General features: G+C 33.7%; 1 protein-coding gene across 1 annotated transcript; it reads right to left on the bottom strand.

The window, feature by feature from the left end:
- Positions 1-208: 208 nt before the first annotated feature.
- On the bottom strand, positions 209-6480 carry LOC131613779 (uncharacterized). Its single transcript, XM_058885421.1, has 8 exons — positions 6423-6480; positions 5765-5863; positions 5161-5220; positions 2069-2381; positions 1794-1923; positions 1390-1713; positions 823-924; positions 209-732 (listed from the first exon to the last, which is right to left on the bottom strand). The coding sequence occupies exons 1-8, from the start codon at positions 6478-6480 to the stop codon at positions 382-384; spliced, it is 1437 nt and encodes a 478-aa protein (XP_058741404.1). The 3' UTR covers positions 209-381.
- Between the last annotated feature and the right edge of the window lie 10850 nt (positions 6481-17330).

Consider the following 17330-nt stretch of genomic DNA (forward strand, 5'->3'; position numbering starts at 1 on the left):
TCTCAAGCTAAATATTTATAACAATTTTACAACTATTTTTTATTTTCTTTTTTAAATAAATCTTAATTAGACTAATTCATACTTTTATAATTATTTAAATTAATTAATTAAATTATTAAATATAATATAATTTTTACTTTATTACTAAAATGAAAAATACACTAGTCATTAAATAACCAAAAAACATTAATTTTTTAATATATTTAACAACACTGAAACAATAAGCATCACAATAATATTCTAAAATCAATTTTTTTAATATATTTAACAATACTAAAACATTATACATTACAATAATATTCTATTTTATTTCCAATTCAGAAATCACAACTCAGGTTCCATATTAACTCCGGTTTCCAAAATAGATTGGAAAACATTCTTTCACCTTGTGTCTCCATGAGTTTTTTCAGGTACTTCACTTTGCATGGGTGCTTTTGGCATGGATCGAATCAATGAAAGAATTGGCTCCAACATTGGCGCCAACTGTGTTTGAACAAAAGAAGTCATTGCCTTATCCACAGCTTTCTTGATATCTTCCTCCATGGTTCTGGAATGACTAGTGACATCAACAAATGGGGCAGACATAGTTCTTCTAACATCTAAGCTACGATCCATAAATGTATGCCTTGTCTTTTTCTGGCCAGAAACTTTTACCCACACTTTAGGATCAATCATCGGATGAGTGGAAGAGTCTTCTCCATACTTTTCCAATATAGCCATGTCATATGACTCCTAAAAAACACATACGAAGAATATGTTAATTATGTAACCTACATTCATGTTAAACATTACACATTTAATTTTTAAATTTTAATAACTTACAACAAATAACTTCGATCGTTGAGAGACATATTCTCCATCTTTTTTCTTATGAACTCGAGCATACACGTCTCTAAACGAAACTGTATGTTTCAACTCCTCCTCCTGCAATTCACATTTAAAAAGTATTCATAAACCACAATTTATATTATAGAATCAACAATAAACAACAATAACAAATTGTAAACAAAGATGTTCAATGATTAGCAGCCAAAAGTGAAATAAATGCTTTATTTCTATATAGATGCTCATGGAAAAGTTAACAGCACCTAACAAATAAGTTTCAATCTTGTAGACGTAATATTAGAAACAGAACCAGAAGCAATTATGAGCAAAAACAATGAAAGAAACATAACCATAACCATTTGATACAATCAATATGCATCTTTATTGAGAAAGCACACTAATTAATTGAAAACTAAAGCAAAAATAATGAAAGAAACAGAACCAGAAGCAATTATGAGCAAAAACAATGAAAACAACAGAACCAGAACCATTTGATCATTTTAACTATAATAAAGTGCAAGTCAGCCCCAAACAATAAGCTCATAAAATCTCATCAGAACTTACCATCCTTTTCTTATGTTCACCTAAGTTTATTGAACCTCCTGTGTGCAACACCGCATCAGGTAAGGCAGCCTTGTTACAACGATTTGCATCGGATTTCTTCTTCCACTCTGGTTTCAACCAAATGTCAACCAAACCGTCCCATACCTCTGCCTTCATTCCTTTCGGACCATGACCCTTAGTGTCGACCAAATTTGTTGAGTTCACTTCTCGTAAAGCTATTTTTCTTGCATTTTTTAAGTGATCGGGATACCGATCCAAGCATGTTCTTTCCCATACAGTTCTTGCCATATTACGATCATAATCGGATGTGAATTTATATTTATCCTACACCATTATTATAATATAAGTACAAAGAATCTTATCTATAATTAGAAAGTATAATGCTATAAATTATAAATACTTACCATAAAATCCTTAAATAACTCATCCTTTGCTTCAATCGGATAATTTTTCCACTTTTCAGCTGGAATAGGCATCCTTGTGATCACCCTAGAAATAATATCACGAGTAACGTTTTGAGGAACAAACCTCCTCCTGCAAGTGAGATATAAACTCATTTGATTAACTAAACTAATGTATTAGAATTAAATAATCATTGTTACTCTAGTTGACTAACTCACCCTACAAGAATTAAATCAACATCTAACAACAAAGTATTTATAACTCATGAGAATCTTACGGGTTAGAGACTGCCTCAACAAATATAATTTTTCTCCTATCATGAGATCCTTCACTTGAGGGTATTGAAGTTGAGTTGTTAGCAACTGGTTCAGAAGAGTGTGGGAAAGGATCAAAAGTAGAGCCACACATATTCTCACTGTTTGAAACTCCATAAGTTCCTCCATTAAATTTTCTTGCATTATTTGCATTAGTTCCTTGTTTGAGTGATTGTTGTTGATTTTTTCTCTCTTGAACGAGCTGCCTCTCTTCTTCTTCACCGTCATTTTCTTCACCATCATTATAAGCATGGTATTCATCAGCACCAGCTAGACCTTGCAAATAAGGGTCATATAAGAACTCACGAATGAACATACATAATATAAGAGAACTTCAAAAAAACAAAGTACAGTCCAGCATAAACAATTTGAAGATCCATTCCATACTAAAAAGATACACATTTAAACTATATATATTCACAAACATAGCTATTTCGAGGCTCTTCTGCAAACCCAGGATAAGTGGCATCAAATTGTTTCCAAGCAATAGCATCAGCAGGATGTGTAATTAATGTTTTATCATGACGCACTCCATCTGCATGCCAACACATATATTGAGCAGTATATTTTGACATATATAGACGTTGGAGTCTAGGAATAATAGGGAAATATCTTAACACAGAGAAAGGTACATCTTTTTCCTTTATTAAACACCCAACTTTCGGTTTAAACCGTGGGTGCCCGCATACTAAGCAAGCAGAGCAAATTTTTGGGTCTTTGTTTTCTTTATCATACAACATGCAATGGTTCGGACATGCATCTATTTTCTCATATCCTAATGCCAAGTCAGCAACCATTTTCTTAGATCTATAGAAATTTTCAGGTAACTTTTCTGTCTCTGGAAGCATGCTTTTAATTATTGAAATCATCCGATCATAACAACTCTCACTCATATTATACTCAGACTTTAAATTCAAAAGTTGTGTTACAGCTGACAACTTTGTGTGCCTTTGGCACCCATCCCATAATGGTTCATCAGCGTCTCTTAGCAAGGTATACAATTTCAATGCTGACGGATTAGGATCCTCTTCCAAATATTGATCCTCTGAAAGATCATCATAATCAATGCCATCTATAACCATATCCACATATGGGTTCCTAGTCTCCCAATCTGTTGAACTACTATTCCCCCATTGATCCTCACCGTGAACGGTCCAATTTAAATAATCTTCCATAAATCCATATTCATACAAATGTTTCTCCACCCAAAATGTTTGTTCCCTAACACAATTCTTGCATTTAGAACATGGACAAAAAATACGACCTAATACATCAACAACTCTTGGGTGTCTTTTAGAAACCTCAATCAATTCATCAACTCCATTCTTAAATTCTTCAGTTACTTGGCCATTATTGTTCTTTCTTCGCCCCATCCAACTTCGATCGGGTCTCATGATTACAAGGAGCTATCTGTGAGATAAAGTCAAACAATCTTTTGCATTTCGTATCATTTTCCCATCAAATGTTTACTAAGAGGATCAAATCCTCAAGTAAATAGAAAAATATACAAGAATATAAGCATCTAAGTACAAACATTTAAACTATTTTCCAAACTCATTTTACAAAGAGCATATTTTTAACTTTTGATTCTTAAGATTATGTCTGCTAAGTTAATAAAAATTTGAACAATATTTAAACATGCTGAAAATAACATAAACAAAAAATCAGTAGCTCTCCAAATGGGAGCATAAGTAAAATCTAGTAGAAGAGAAACCTACAAAGTATCATTCAACTGAATAAATTTGTACTTAATTAGATGATTAGTGTTCAAAATAAATACACTAGTTATTGGCCTAGAATTTTGGCTTAAGATTCGCAAGCATTCTTTTTCTAACTACACATCTTAAAGTTGATGGTTGCTTGGACTAATGATATATGAGGGATATTCAAAGCTTAATAACACTAAAAGTGGCAACTAGATATTAAACAGCTTAATTAACTCACTAACTTGATGTTCAAACAATTCCTTCTCTAAGAGCGCGTGTTAACTCTATATATTTTCTTATAAATAATAACAATCAAATTTATGAGAAAAAGAAAAAGAAACCTACGTTTTATCCGAATTTTTTGTTCATGTTATTTAGCAGGAAGGATAAGATTTAGACACTAGTTTTACTTGCACGTTCAAGTAATTAAGCTTCAACATTCTGAATTATTAAGTAATGCAAAATTTTCAACTAGATAAGATTTTATACCTATATTCAATTAATCATTTTTTTGCAGTTGCATTAATAGTTTGTATCTGTGTCATTCTTCATTATCACTTTCAATTCATTCCACACGTTTTTAACCTTCACACTCCACCTACTAAAAATCATCTATATATATTCACAAACATAGCTTTGATTCTCATAAGTCAATATCAAACACACCAGCAAAATCATCATCTATACACACAAACTCTAATTATTTCTAAACACTTCTATTATTCTTCATTAGAATCATGGAAATCTTTGTAAAAACATTCTTCATACTATTATTATTGGTGGTGTAACCAAACACCACATCCTAAACCATGCAAACACTACACAACTCAAATGAACAATCATTTCAAAATCATACATAGAGTTGAATTCAGAAGAATAAACTACAAGAATCAGTAGTTATAATCAATGACTAAACATCAAGCTAGTTGTTGTTTGACCTCAAAAGTTATATCTAGGAATACACACAGCACAATGGAACACTTATAATAATACATTTGTAATAACGTTATATCACGATTCACAACTCATCTCTTTCTTTAATGTTCTCATTTTAATTTCACATATTCACTTATTAATTGAAGTAACTTTCAAAATCAAGTACTGTCAAAATCAGTATTGTCATCAAGTTAGAAAACCTAAAACAAATAATCAGGAAACAAATAACTTTAAAACTTTTATAAATGACCCCAGGACACGCTAACATGAACGCTATCTCTCACTACAAAAGTTCGAATGCGCGACACTCTATTTAATAATTTTTAACAATAAAAAAATTAGAATAGAAATACAACAACCAACAATCACAACTCAAAGACATAGTTAAAAAGGCAAAGGTAAGAGAAACTTACTGTCCAATTTGGAAATAATGCCAGAATTGTTGGTGAAAGGCCACGGTACAATGACACTACCTAGGAGAACAACAAAGGTTAGGCTTAAGAATTAATCACTTGAAAGCAAGTTTTAACACTTGAAATCAAGTTTTAACAATAGAATATATACATTTCAGCATGTTGATGATACAAACACCTAAATGAGCAAGCAATGCATCTTCACATCCAATTTTGAGAGATCGAAAAGTGATTAATTCTAAAGACTGCAGACTGATTTTGATAGGTTCAGTAGCTCTTGTTAAGAATTTATTTTGCTTCTAGAATTAATTCTATTTTAAAGCAATAATTTGTAGCTTTTGCCTCTCAAAGTGATTTTTACACTCCACTTTAAACTCATTCTAACAAAAATCACTTATATCAAAATCAATTTTCGCCACAGTAGAATTTATATTTGGTTGCACATATAAATCACTTTTCAATTCACTTTTAATGAGAATCAACTTAACATAATCACTTAACTCAAAATCAAATAACGTATAACCAAACATGTTATTATGGATCTTCACTCCCAGCAATTGAAAGCGAAGCTGAATATTCCATAGACACAAAAGTCAAAACTAACCTTCAGATGCAAGACACAAAACTCTCAGTTGAAGAAGCGATTTTCGAAGAGAAAGTTGCAGCAGCTGTATGATAGAGAAGCAGGGATTCCGATCGGAGACTTATCCTCACATTTGCGACAAGAGGCGATGAAGGCGGTGATTTCGATTGATGAAGGAGAAGCCGCAGTTTCGATGACGGAGAAGTGGTGATTTGGATCGGAGAAACAACTGTTTCGATGGAGAAAAGTGATTTCAAGAAAAGTGATTTTGATGGAGATTTTTCATCTGTGAAGGAAAAATGATTTTGAAGAAGTGATTTGGGGAAAAGGGTTTCGTGAGTTTTTTCTATGATAACAGTTTTTTTATTAAAATAATATATATTTTTAAAAGAATACTACATTTTAAGAAATCACCGTATAATATTTAATATTTCTATTTTTGTTTATGTAACTAGAGTTAAATAGATGTTTTTTAACTTGAAATCAACTATAAAAATAATTTGTAGTAAAATTTGGTAGCTGATCTATTATTTTCTTGTAGTGGTTTCTTCTCATTTGGATCAATTTCCAGCTTCTTAAAAATAGCCCAACATATAATGTGTATAATGGAACCAAATTTAAAATTTGAAATGACAGAAGAATTTGAAGTGAAATTTTTCATTTTGCAGTAGTGACTCACGGAGCTCATTGTTTGATATAGACAATAAAATACATTCCAGCATATGTAAACTTTCCATTTTTGTATTGCCTACTACACCAGTATTAACGTTAGAGAATATTCAAAAATGCAAAATTAATGTATGTGTTAATTGGCTACGAGTGTGTGTTAAAGAGTTACAAGAGAGCTACAAACATTCAAGGACTATAGACTACATCAAACATAATTTCTTAGGATAAAGAAAGAGAAAAGGGGATATATACTTACCGTGTAAATTATTTTTACACTCTCAGTGACAACCATATATCTTATAAGTCAACCTGTAATATATATTTACTACCAAGTTTAAAAATATTTATGAAGTGTTTGAAACAAGCTAAAATTTACTATCTCTGTCCCTAATTATAAGACCCTCTTGAATTTTTTTTTTGTCCTTTTTTAAACGATCCTCTTCAACTTTTAAAGTGCATTAGTCATTTTTTCTAAATACACCCCTAATTATATCACATCTTCTGCATTCAATAATAAATACATACAATTATATTTCTCTCCCAAAAATAAATATGTAAAATTGTACAAATAATCAATGAATTTAATACTCTAACCAATTTTCTTAATTAGCATAATTTTATCTACGAGGTCTTATATTTAGGGACGAAGGTAGTAATAGATAATAAATTATATATTTTAAAATGTTGGTGTTGAGATGGTCCTATTGCGGGAAAATTATTGTCCCAATTATTCTTTTTATGAGTTTTGCATGGATCCGTTTTACTCTCTCTCGTAATGTAATTGGTTAGTAATTTTCCTTTTGTGGGGGTTTACCCGTTTCTCTTTTGTAATCGGGTTGGAGAACCATTAGTTCTCCCATTATATGATATCTTGCTTTCTAAGAAAAAGTTGCTGTCTAAAATGCATTTAGGAGTTTTCAAAGATGTATCTCCAAAATATCTTCTGTCATGTGTAATTTACACGCTTCCAATAGTTTAAAATGAACTCAAAAGATTTTATTGAGATGCATCTACTGATACACTCCAAATATTATAAGGAAACATATCTCTTCAATAAGTTTTGACAAAAATAGAGAATTTAACTGGAATACGAAAGTGGTGTGATTAAAGATCCATCTAAAAATATACCTTTAGATAAAATAAGAATATTTTTTGAATTTTCAAATTTGTAGAATGTATCCTATAAGATAGGATAAGTATTTCTCAAAAATAAAAAATCTCTTTAAAGACTTTATTAAGGGTGGGGGCTTCTTTAAGAATGTGTGTTCTATCTCTTTGGTTGCTTACCTTTCGTTTTAACATTTGTATTGATGATGTGCTTTTTTTATTTTTGTTTTTAAAACTTTGATAACTTTTGAAATAAATTTAAATAATTTTTTTTTTCAATTTAAGTTATAAAATAACTATTTTTTTAATTATATTTCAAACAATTCATGCTTTAAAAAAATTACAGTGAAGAGCATACGCCAGACTAATTGACACCTATGTGCATTTACTATATACATGTGTCAAACTAATTGACACCTATGTGTGCATTTGCTATATGCATGTGTCACACCAATTACCACTTGCATATAGAAAATATACATAGGCGCTAATGAAACTGACACATGCATGCATGTTGCAAATGCACATATGCGTCAATTGATTGGTGTATGTTCCTTAGTGCAATTTTATTTTGTTTGAAACATGAATAATTTGGTATATATTTGAAAAAAATGATTTTTTAAAAATTAAGTTGGAAAAAATGATTATTTTAAAGAAAAAAATTTACTTTTAATTCCCGTAATTAGGATATGTAGTTAATCATTTTTTATTCATTAATGACCTAATTTTTTTATTTAATAGTTTAGTTAAGTTTTATTAAAGATATAGAGTCTTATCAGAAATAATTACTGGTCAATAACTTTAATAGGATTCAGAGTAATTATCCATAATATTTCATCACTTTATAGTAACTTTTAAAATTCAAATCTTAGGTATATAAGCTAATCTTAAAAATGTAAAATCTACATTCAAATATTTTTTGACAAATCCATATCAACTACCTAACTAAGATTATAATATACATATTAATTCCCTTAATTGCTCTTTTGCTTTTTTTAATTTACAATAAGATATGTCCATTTTAGTAATTTGTTAAATCAAACTTCTATTAGACCAATCAAATGTATCCATTATTCCAAGTGGCATCATTTTCTCAATTTTGCTATTGCTTTTTTGCTAACAACAATTAAACTATTGTGTAATACTGAACTTTAATAAATCCTTTTACACGGTAGCAACAGGTTCACCAAATTTCAATATTTCCCTCTCATTCTCTCCTTTACATTCATTCTGCATCCATCCTTCTCTCTCATTTCCATTCGGCGATTTCTTCATCACAGCTCTGCGCATTCCACATGTAATACATGCCCGTTTAACCCTTCTCTCTTTTTTTGTTCTTCTTCTTCATGTTATCTTCACATTCCTGTTTCACTTTTGACGTTTATAACATTTCTTTTTACGAATCCATGAGAAAATAAGTTTTGATGCTTGTATTTGTGAGTTTATTTTCCAAAATATGGTGTATTCATGTTGAAAACACATGAAGTACTGATTTTTATAGTTCTCTTTCTACTGATTATGTTGAATGATGCTAAAGTTATGATTTTTATAGTGTTCTTCACAAACACACAAAGTTTAGATGGTCTAATGATATGTTCAAAACACATAAAGTTTGAATTTTTATACTGTTCTTTGTAGTTAAGTGTTCTTTGTAGGCATAATGCTGTTTGGATTTTTATAAAGTTTAGAAGATTGTTTAAGGTTTGTATTTTATAGTGTTCATTTTGTTGAACGATTGTTTTTTATACCGATTTGCCAAATGACCGATATAGTGCTGTTTATAACTGATCCATAAATCTAACAACTCTCTTCTCATTCTTCCGAATCCAATCAAGAGGATGAAAATTCGATTTTCTCCCAACTGATTTCTCTCCCTTAAAGAAATTAATCTCTTCTCTGAAGCTATTTTGTTCTTCACGTCGCAATGTATTGTTTATTGACTTTCATCTTCCTTCCTTTTTTTTTCCAGATCACGATCCATGGAGATTTGCGGTTTTGGGGTGATTTCCGATTTAATGACTATTTAATAGCTCTATTTTAAACTTTAAATGATTGTTGAACACTCTTAGCTTTATGTAGTGACGATTCACCTGTTTCTTCTCATTTGGATCAATTTCCAGCTTCTTAAAAATAGGACAACATAGACATTATATCACAACATCCAGTTTTTACAACATACTCATTTGATGGGACATGTAGTGACGATTCACCAGCAATATACAACTTAATATACAGGGGGTTGATTTCTATATTGGCAGAAGGATCTATGAGAGCTACTGATGTATAATCTGCAGAATATTGTTGAGTACTTCTGAATGAGATTCATTAAACAGAATTACTATTATTAGAGAGATGAGAGAGAGTGAGAGAGAGAAACACGTGAGAAAGAGCGAGAGTGTTCCACCAAGTTCTTGTTTTTCTTGAGTTTTTTCTTCTCTTCGACTGCGGTAATATGGAGGGCGAATGGTGCAGCGCAAAAGGGAGGAAGAAGAGAGGTGTTGCTAGGCCTGCTTGGGATATATTGAGAAAGGAGTTGGAGGTATCCAGGAAGGTGGTGTCGACTTATTTCATTACAGATTTTAGTGAGAAGTGGTGTGCAAGGGACCTATACATCGAGCTCAAGGATCTGGGGCTCATAGAAGAGATTGTAATCCCTCCTAAAAGGGACTAGCATGGACACAGGTTTGGTTTTGTTAGATACATTAATGTGGTGGATGAGAGGTTATTGGAGACAAAGTTGAACAACATATGGCTCGATGGATCTAAGTTAAGTGCTAACATTTCTAGAATCAAAAGAAAAGTTTGGCAGAGTAATACAAAACCAGTTATTTCAGGTGTACACAATAAAACAGTTAACTCAAAACGGTCCCTTCCCACTACAATCGCTGAGGCACACAGACATGTGGCTACCAAGACAGAGGGTGAAGAGGGAACATCGAAAACTTACGCGGATGCGACCAGGGGCGGCAAGGTGAAGCAATCAGAGTTGGTTAATGAGGCACATCAGTCGCTTTTTTATACCTCCAGTGTTGAGGAAAAGGCAAGATTTACCAAAGCAAGGGTTGGGGTTACCATGAAGCCAGGTGACGCATACGTTGTGGCAAGTAGTCTGGTGGAAGAAGGCAACTTCACAATTTCTGCAACAGCACTGGGGCCAAATCTTTGTCTTCTAGAGGAGTGCGTAGAGGGAGATCTCGAGACTTTGTTACAAGAAGGAGGTGACTGGTTAAAGTTCTGGTTTGTTGAGGTAAGGGGGTGGAAAGAAACCGATGTTGAATGCACAAGAGTAGCTCATGTATCCATCTATAGAGTGCCCTGTTACACCAGAAACGAGAGATTCTTGAACACCATACTAGCAGATTTTGGGAAATTGATGAATCCGGATATATTGAAGCAAAAAAGCAGTAGATGGGATGTAATTAAAATAATGATATACACAAATCACCTAGACACAATTAGAAGCCGAATAAGGGTTTGTGTCGATGGAATTTGGCACAATATCCTTGCAATTGAAGAACCGACATGGGATTCTGGGGAGGAGGAAGATAAATCTTCGAACGACAGCGTATCGTCGGATGACACAGTTCCGGCCTCAATTCAAAGCTCACACGGCGGAGGATCGGAGACGCCAAGAAACGGTCTGAATCAAGGCTCTGAAAGACCTGGGAATCTGTACCACACCATTAATTGCGATGGTGACGTTGGAGTGGAATACCTACAAAAGCAAAATAACGGGTCAAAACGTTTCAGAGAAACTGCAGAAAGCAACCAGGGTCATAAGCTTTGGAGGGAGATTATAGCTTGCACCTCAGAGAACCATAGCTCCACAGACCCTATTTCTATGCAAACAAAAAGTAAATCGGCGGAGGAGAGAAACGTTCAAGGGGAGAGTTGTCCTTTTAACAAAGAAATAGCAAGAGTGGGCCCCGGCGGATTAATTATTTTTAATAAACAATCAAAAGAAAAGAAAGAGGCAAAGGAGGATGGTCACGTGTCTAGGGAGGAGAAAGAGTCACCAGCGCCCCCCACACATTTATGTCAAACGAGCATCTCAGAAGAAGCGGTTTTTTTTTGAATAGGAAAGAGGAGGACACTTTTTTGTCTAATGTGGGCCAGGACGTGGTTAAGTCTTTAGTGGGCCCAAAGAAAGATACCATTTCTGTTGAAATGGCCCAAGGCGGAGGCATTTTATTAAATAAAGAGGTTGATGAACAGAATAACATGCAAGGGAGGGCCAACGACTTTTTGAATTTATCAAAAGCATCAAACATCCACCCGGTCCCAATAAAGAAATCTGTAAGGCACATCAAGTTGAAGGAAGCTAATACAAAAGTGAAAAAAGTCCTATGCTTTGATGATCATTGTAAGAGGATAAAAAATTGAAAAAAGTCTAGGAAGAAAATAAGAGAGGTGTTGGACCTAGGGGATCAAGTTAATAAATTCTTCTACCCAGTAGGAATTTGTCTTCAGGAAGGAAAGGAAACAGCTCAGAACAGAGAAGCTTCTCTTCCCGACAACAATAATCTTTTTCTTAAGCCGAATTATTTGTCCGTAGGTCTACCTTTAACATGCGAATCCATTTCTAGTGCTGATATATCTAATTGTAATAAAAGAATCTCTAATGGAGTGCTAAACAAGGCGGCGGAGGGGTTGTGGAATTCAATGGTCAAGCTTGGCATCAAAAACATTTCAGACAGTTTTGATCCTATAGTAAAACTAAAAGAGATGGAAGTGAGGGATTCTAAAGGGGATGAGGAGACATCGGGGACCAACAATCAACTTATCTCATGATTATTTTTTCTCTAAACTTAAGAGGAGGAGGCAGCAGGGCCAATTGGAAAAGAGTAGGATATCACATTCAACAAGGAGACGTTGACATTTGTTTTATTCAAGAGACAAAACTAAGTGGCATAGAGCGTAATGTTGTGAAAGAATTGTGGGGTGATAATCAAGTGGAGTGGTCTTTCTTGGATGCCAACGGGGCGTCGGGAGGCATCCTTACCATGTGGAAAAAGGATCTTTTCAAGCTTATTTTTAGTTTCCGCGGAGAGGGCTATTTAGGCCTTTGTGTGGAGAAGGAGGACAAAATCATCTACTTTGTGAACGTTTATGCTTCTTGCGACATAAACAAGAGGAAGAGATCTTGGGATAGATTATGCGACTTCAAGAATAACAATGTGCAAGGATCGTGGTGCTTGTGAGGTGATTTCAATTCTATCACCTCTTTAGAAGAGAGAATCGGGACATCAAGTCATAGCTATAGGAGGGAGATCGGGTTATTCAAAGATTTCATAGAAGATATGAAGTTAGTGGATCTTCCAACCATAGGAGGAAAGTTCACTTGGATTAAAAGTAATGGTAAATCTATGAGTCGGATAGATAGATTCCTTCTATTGGATGATTTGGTGGAAGATTGGAAGGTGTAGGGCCAATACATAGGAGAGAGGGATGTGTCCGATCATGCACCTATTTGGTTGAAAGAAAATAGAAAGAATTGGGGTTCCAAACCTTTTAAGTTCAATAATCTATGGTTCAAACACGACGATTTTGAAATCTTTGTGAAGGAGGAATGGAAGAAGATAGTGATTAGAGGAAGAGGAGATTATTGCTTGGTCGAAAAGTTGAAAACTCTTAAAAACCGGTTAGCTTGGTGGAACAAGAATGTCTACGGGTGGATAGATCTCAAAATCAACGAGGATGGGAGAGAGATGCATTCTTTAGATAACGTGTTTGTTCATTTTGCAGGTAACGCTCCGGAAGATGTGGTGAAGAAAAGAATAAAAGTGGCGGAGGACTTTTGGGACAATTTAAATAAGAGAGAAGGCCTTCTTAGACTTAAGTCGCAACAACTTTGGCTTTCCGAAGGCGATGATAACACCCGTTTTTTTCACAATTCGTTGAAAGAAAGAAGAAGAAAGAATGCTATTTGTTCCATAGATTCTTTGGAGGGAAGATTGGAGGGTGTGGATGAGATTAAAGAGTACACTTTCAAGCATTTTGAAAAATTCTTCAAAGAAGATTGTACTTCAAGGCCGGAGCTAAGAGGGATTAATTTTAACTCCTTAACTTTGGAAGAATCTTCGGATTTAGAGAAACCTTTCGATGAAGACGAAGTAAAGGAAGCTATATGGTCGTGTGATGGAAACAAGATTCCGGGGCCGGATGGTTTTTCTTTGGAGTTTTACAAAAGGCATTGGTCCATCATAAAAGAGGACATTATGAAGTGTTTCAATGACTTCTATCACAAAGGTACTCTCGTTAAATCCATCACCTCATCTTTTCTCTCTCTTATTTCCAAAAAGAAGAATCCGCAAGACTTGTTTGAATATAGACCCATTTGTTTAGTGGGGAGTATTTATAAGATCATTGCAAAGTTGCTAGCGAATAGGATGAGAGGAGTTGTGGATTTATTGGTCTCTACCAACCAAACCACCTTTGTTCCGGGAAGAAGTATGATGGATGGAGTTGTAATGGTGAATGAAATTCTTGATTGGGCGAAGAGGAAGAAGAAGGGGTGTTTATTACTTAAAGTGGACTTCGAAAAGGCGTATGAGTCAATATCTTGGAATTATTTAAGGTGGATTTTGGTGAAAATGGGTTTTGGTAAAAGATGGATGAAATGGATGGAAGCTAGCATTTTTACCAATTTCATGTCCATGATGGTAAACGGAAGCGCAACTAGGGAATTCAAGGTTCAAAGAGGTCTTAGACAAGGAGACCCGATATCTCTCTTCTTGTTTGTTCTTGCTATGAAAGGTTTAACCGCTCTAACTAAGAACTCTGTGGCGGTGGGTGATTTTAAACCTTTCAAGTACGGAGCCAACGACTTTGTGGACATCCTCCAATTCGCGGACGATACCATCATCCTAGGAGAACCTTCTTACGATAACCTTTGGAGTATAAAAGTGTTGTTGAGAGGTTTTGAATTGGTTTCCGGATTGAAGATCAATTTCCATAAAAGCAATTTTTATGGAACTCACATAGGAGATTGGTTCATAAATTCGGCGACAAAGTTCCTTGCTTGCAAAAAAGGTTGTTTTCCGTTTAAATTCCTCGGTATTTGGGTGGGAGAAGGGGCGAACAAGAAGAAGGTTTGGCAAGAGGTGATTGGCAAAATAAAATCAAGACTTTCCAATTGGAAGGGAAGGAACATATCCATAGGAGGGAGGGTGACTCTAATAGGCTCCGTTCTTAACACTATTCCTATTTTCACTCTTTCCTTCTACAAAGCTCCGAGTAAAATCATCCATGTTATAAGAAGCATTCTTAGCAATTTTTTGTGGTGCGGGAACACTAAATCAAGATGCATACATTGGGTGAAGTGGGAGAATGTATGCAAACCAAGAGAGAAAGGTGGGTTAGGTATTAGGGATATTGGAGATATGAATAAATCCCTTCTCCTTAAATGGAAATGGAGAATTTTAAAGGAAGATAAGGCTATTTGGAGTCGATTCTTACTCTTGAGATATCACAATCGCAAATTAAAAGTGTTAGCTTCTTGCAAGGACCTTTTAAATAGGGAGGACTCACGTTGGTGGCGAGACATAGTCCTTAATGACTTCAAAGAAGACGATTTCGGAGAAGGTTTTAATGAATGGGTGAAATGTGAGTTCAAGAGAGGAAACAATATTCTTTTTTGGCTTAGTTGTTGGTTGATTGATCAACCGCTCCGCGTTGTTTTTCCGCATTTGTTTGACAAAACAACCAACAAACTTAGCGTGGTGAGCGACCTCTTTCTCTCCAATCACGGAGAAATTATTTGGAAACTAGAAGACATTTTTGGGGAGGAAGTGTTGAATCCTCCGGCTCGGAGTGCCTCTTCCATCATCTCATCCAATCCGATCACGGTAATAACCGAAGAGCTTAGGGAGTTGAAAAGGATGCTTCAATTGATGGTGCCGGATCCGACGACAATGGACGGTTTCCATTGGAACTTAAACACAAACGGAGCCTTCACGGTGTCTAGTGTGTCGCACTTGGTATCTAACGCAAAGGAGATAGCTTGGCCAAATCCTACCATCGAGAGATTGGACGTCATTTGGAAGACAAACTTACCGGCAAAGATCAAGATTTTTGCGTGGAGATTCCTCATCAATAGGCTTCCTTTAAAAGATCAACTCGTCAAAAGAGGTGTGACTACTCTTACTTCCATAGATTGTCTTTTTTGCACTAACCACCCGGAAACTTTGAATCACCTCTTCTTCCATTGCCATGTCACAAAGGAGGTGTGGAGTAGAATTTATATATGGTTGGGGAATGATTTGAATTTTTCTCTCGAGGAGTTCAAGAGCTTTGGGAACATTCAAGAGAAGGTGAAAAACAAAAACATTAAAGCTAATCTAAATAATATTTTGATAGCTTTGATTTGGTGCATTTGGAATATGAGAAACAATATGATTTTTGATGAAGGTAATTTTAGCTTTGATGAGGTGATATCAAACATCATGTTTTTCTCATGGAGATGGACAAGCAACAAGGATCTTCCAAGTAGGATACTTTTTTATGATTGATATAAATTGCCATTACTTTGTAATTAATCTTTCAAGTACATTTTCGATGTAAGGGTTGCACCCCTAGTGCGCTTTCTTATATCCAATTGCTTATTAAAAAAAAAAAAACTTCTGAATTAGATTCTCATAAAAGAATGTGTTTTTTCATTTAAAATATAATAGTTAGATGAAACCCATCAAACTTTTTGAAAAATGAAGTATTTGTATAATGGAACCAAATTTAAAATTTGAAATGGCAGAAGAATTTGAAGTGAACATTTTGTTTGATATAGCCAATAAAATACATTCCAGCATATGTAAACTTTCCATTTTTGTATTGCCTCCTACACCAGTATTAACGTTAGAGAATATTCAAAAATGCAAAATTAATGTATGTGTTAATTGGCTACGAGTGTGTGTTAAAGAGTTACAAGAGAGCTACAAACATTCAAGGACTATAGACTACATCAAACATAATTTCTTAGGATAAAGAAAGAGAAAAGGGGATATATACTTACGGTGTAAATTATTTTTACACTCTCAGTGACAACCATATATCTTATAAGTCAACCTGTAAATTTTAAAATATTAAAATGATTTGACACTTTAAAATAATCTGATTGGATGTCTACAATACTTCTTTACACTGATAGTGCACTACCTTTAAACTCATAAAGAAAAAAATTTGTACAATCAGGAGAAAATATACCCGAGGCTCATTAATTTTATATTATTCACATACAAAACTATATAGAATTTATATCCTCATATTGTGGAATACGGTTTTCATATTTTTCTAAAAATAATGATATATCACTTAGTTTTTAGTTTTTATGTATTTTTGTCATTTGTGATCGCATAAAATTTAGGTTTTTACATATAATTAAAATAAATTTCATAAAATAACACGAGACAGAACCAATTATATCTAAGTAAAAAAATATACATAAATAAAAAAATGAGGCCAATGTAGATCTTATGGATATATATAAAATTCATTAGATATCTATGTAATATATGTTTACTACCAAGTTTAAAAATATTTATGAAGTGTTTGAAACAAACTAAAATTTACTATCACTGTTCCTAATTATAAGACCCTCTTGAGTTTTTTTTTATAAAAAAGATACTCTTCAACTTTTAAAGTGCATTAGTCATTTTTTCTAAATACACCCCTAATTATATCACATCTTCTGCAATCAATAATAAATACATACAATTATTTCTCTCTCCCAAAAATAAATATGTAAAATTGTACAAATAACCAATGAATTTAATACTCTAACCAATTTTCTTAATTAGCATAAATTTATCTACGGGGT

The sequence above is a fragment of the Vicia villosa genome, linkage group LG6 (genome assembly GCF_029867415.1).
Source record: "Vicia villosa cultivar HV-30 ecotype Madison, WI linkage group LG6, Vvil1.0, whole genome shotgun sequence".
Lineage (NCBI taxonomy): Eukaryota > Viridiplantae > Streptophyta > Magnoliopsida > Fabales > Fabaceae > Vicia > Vicia villosa.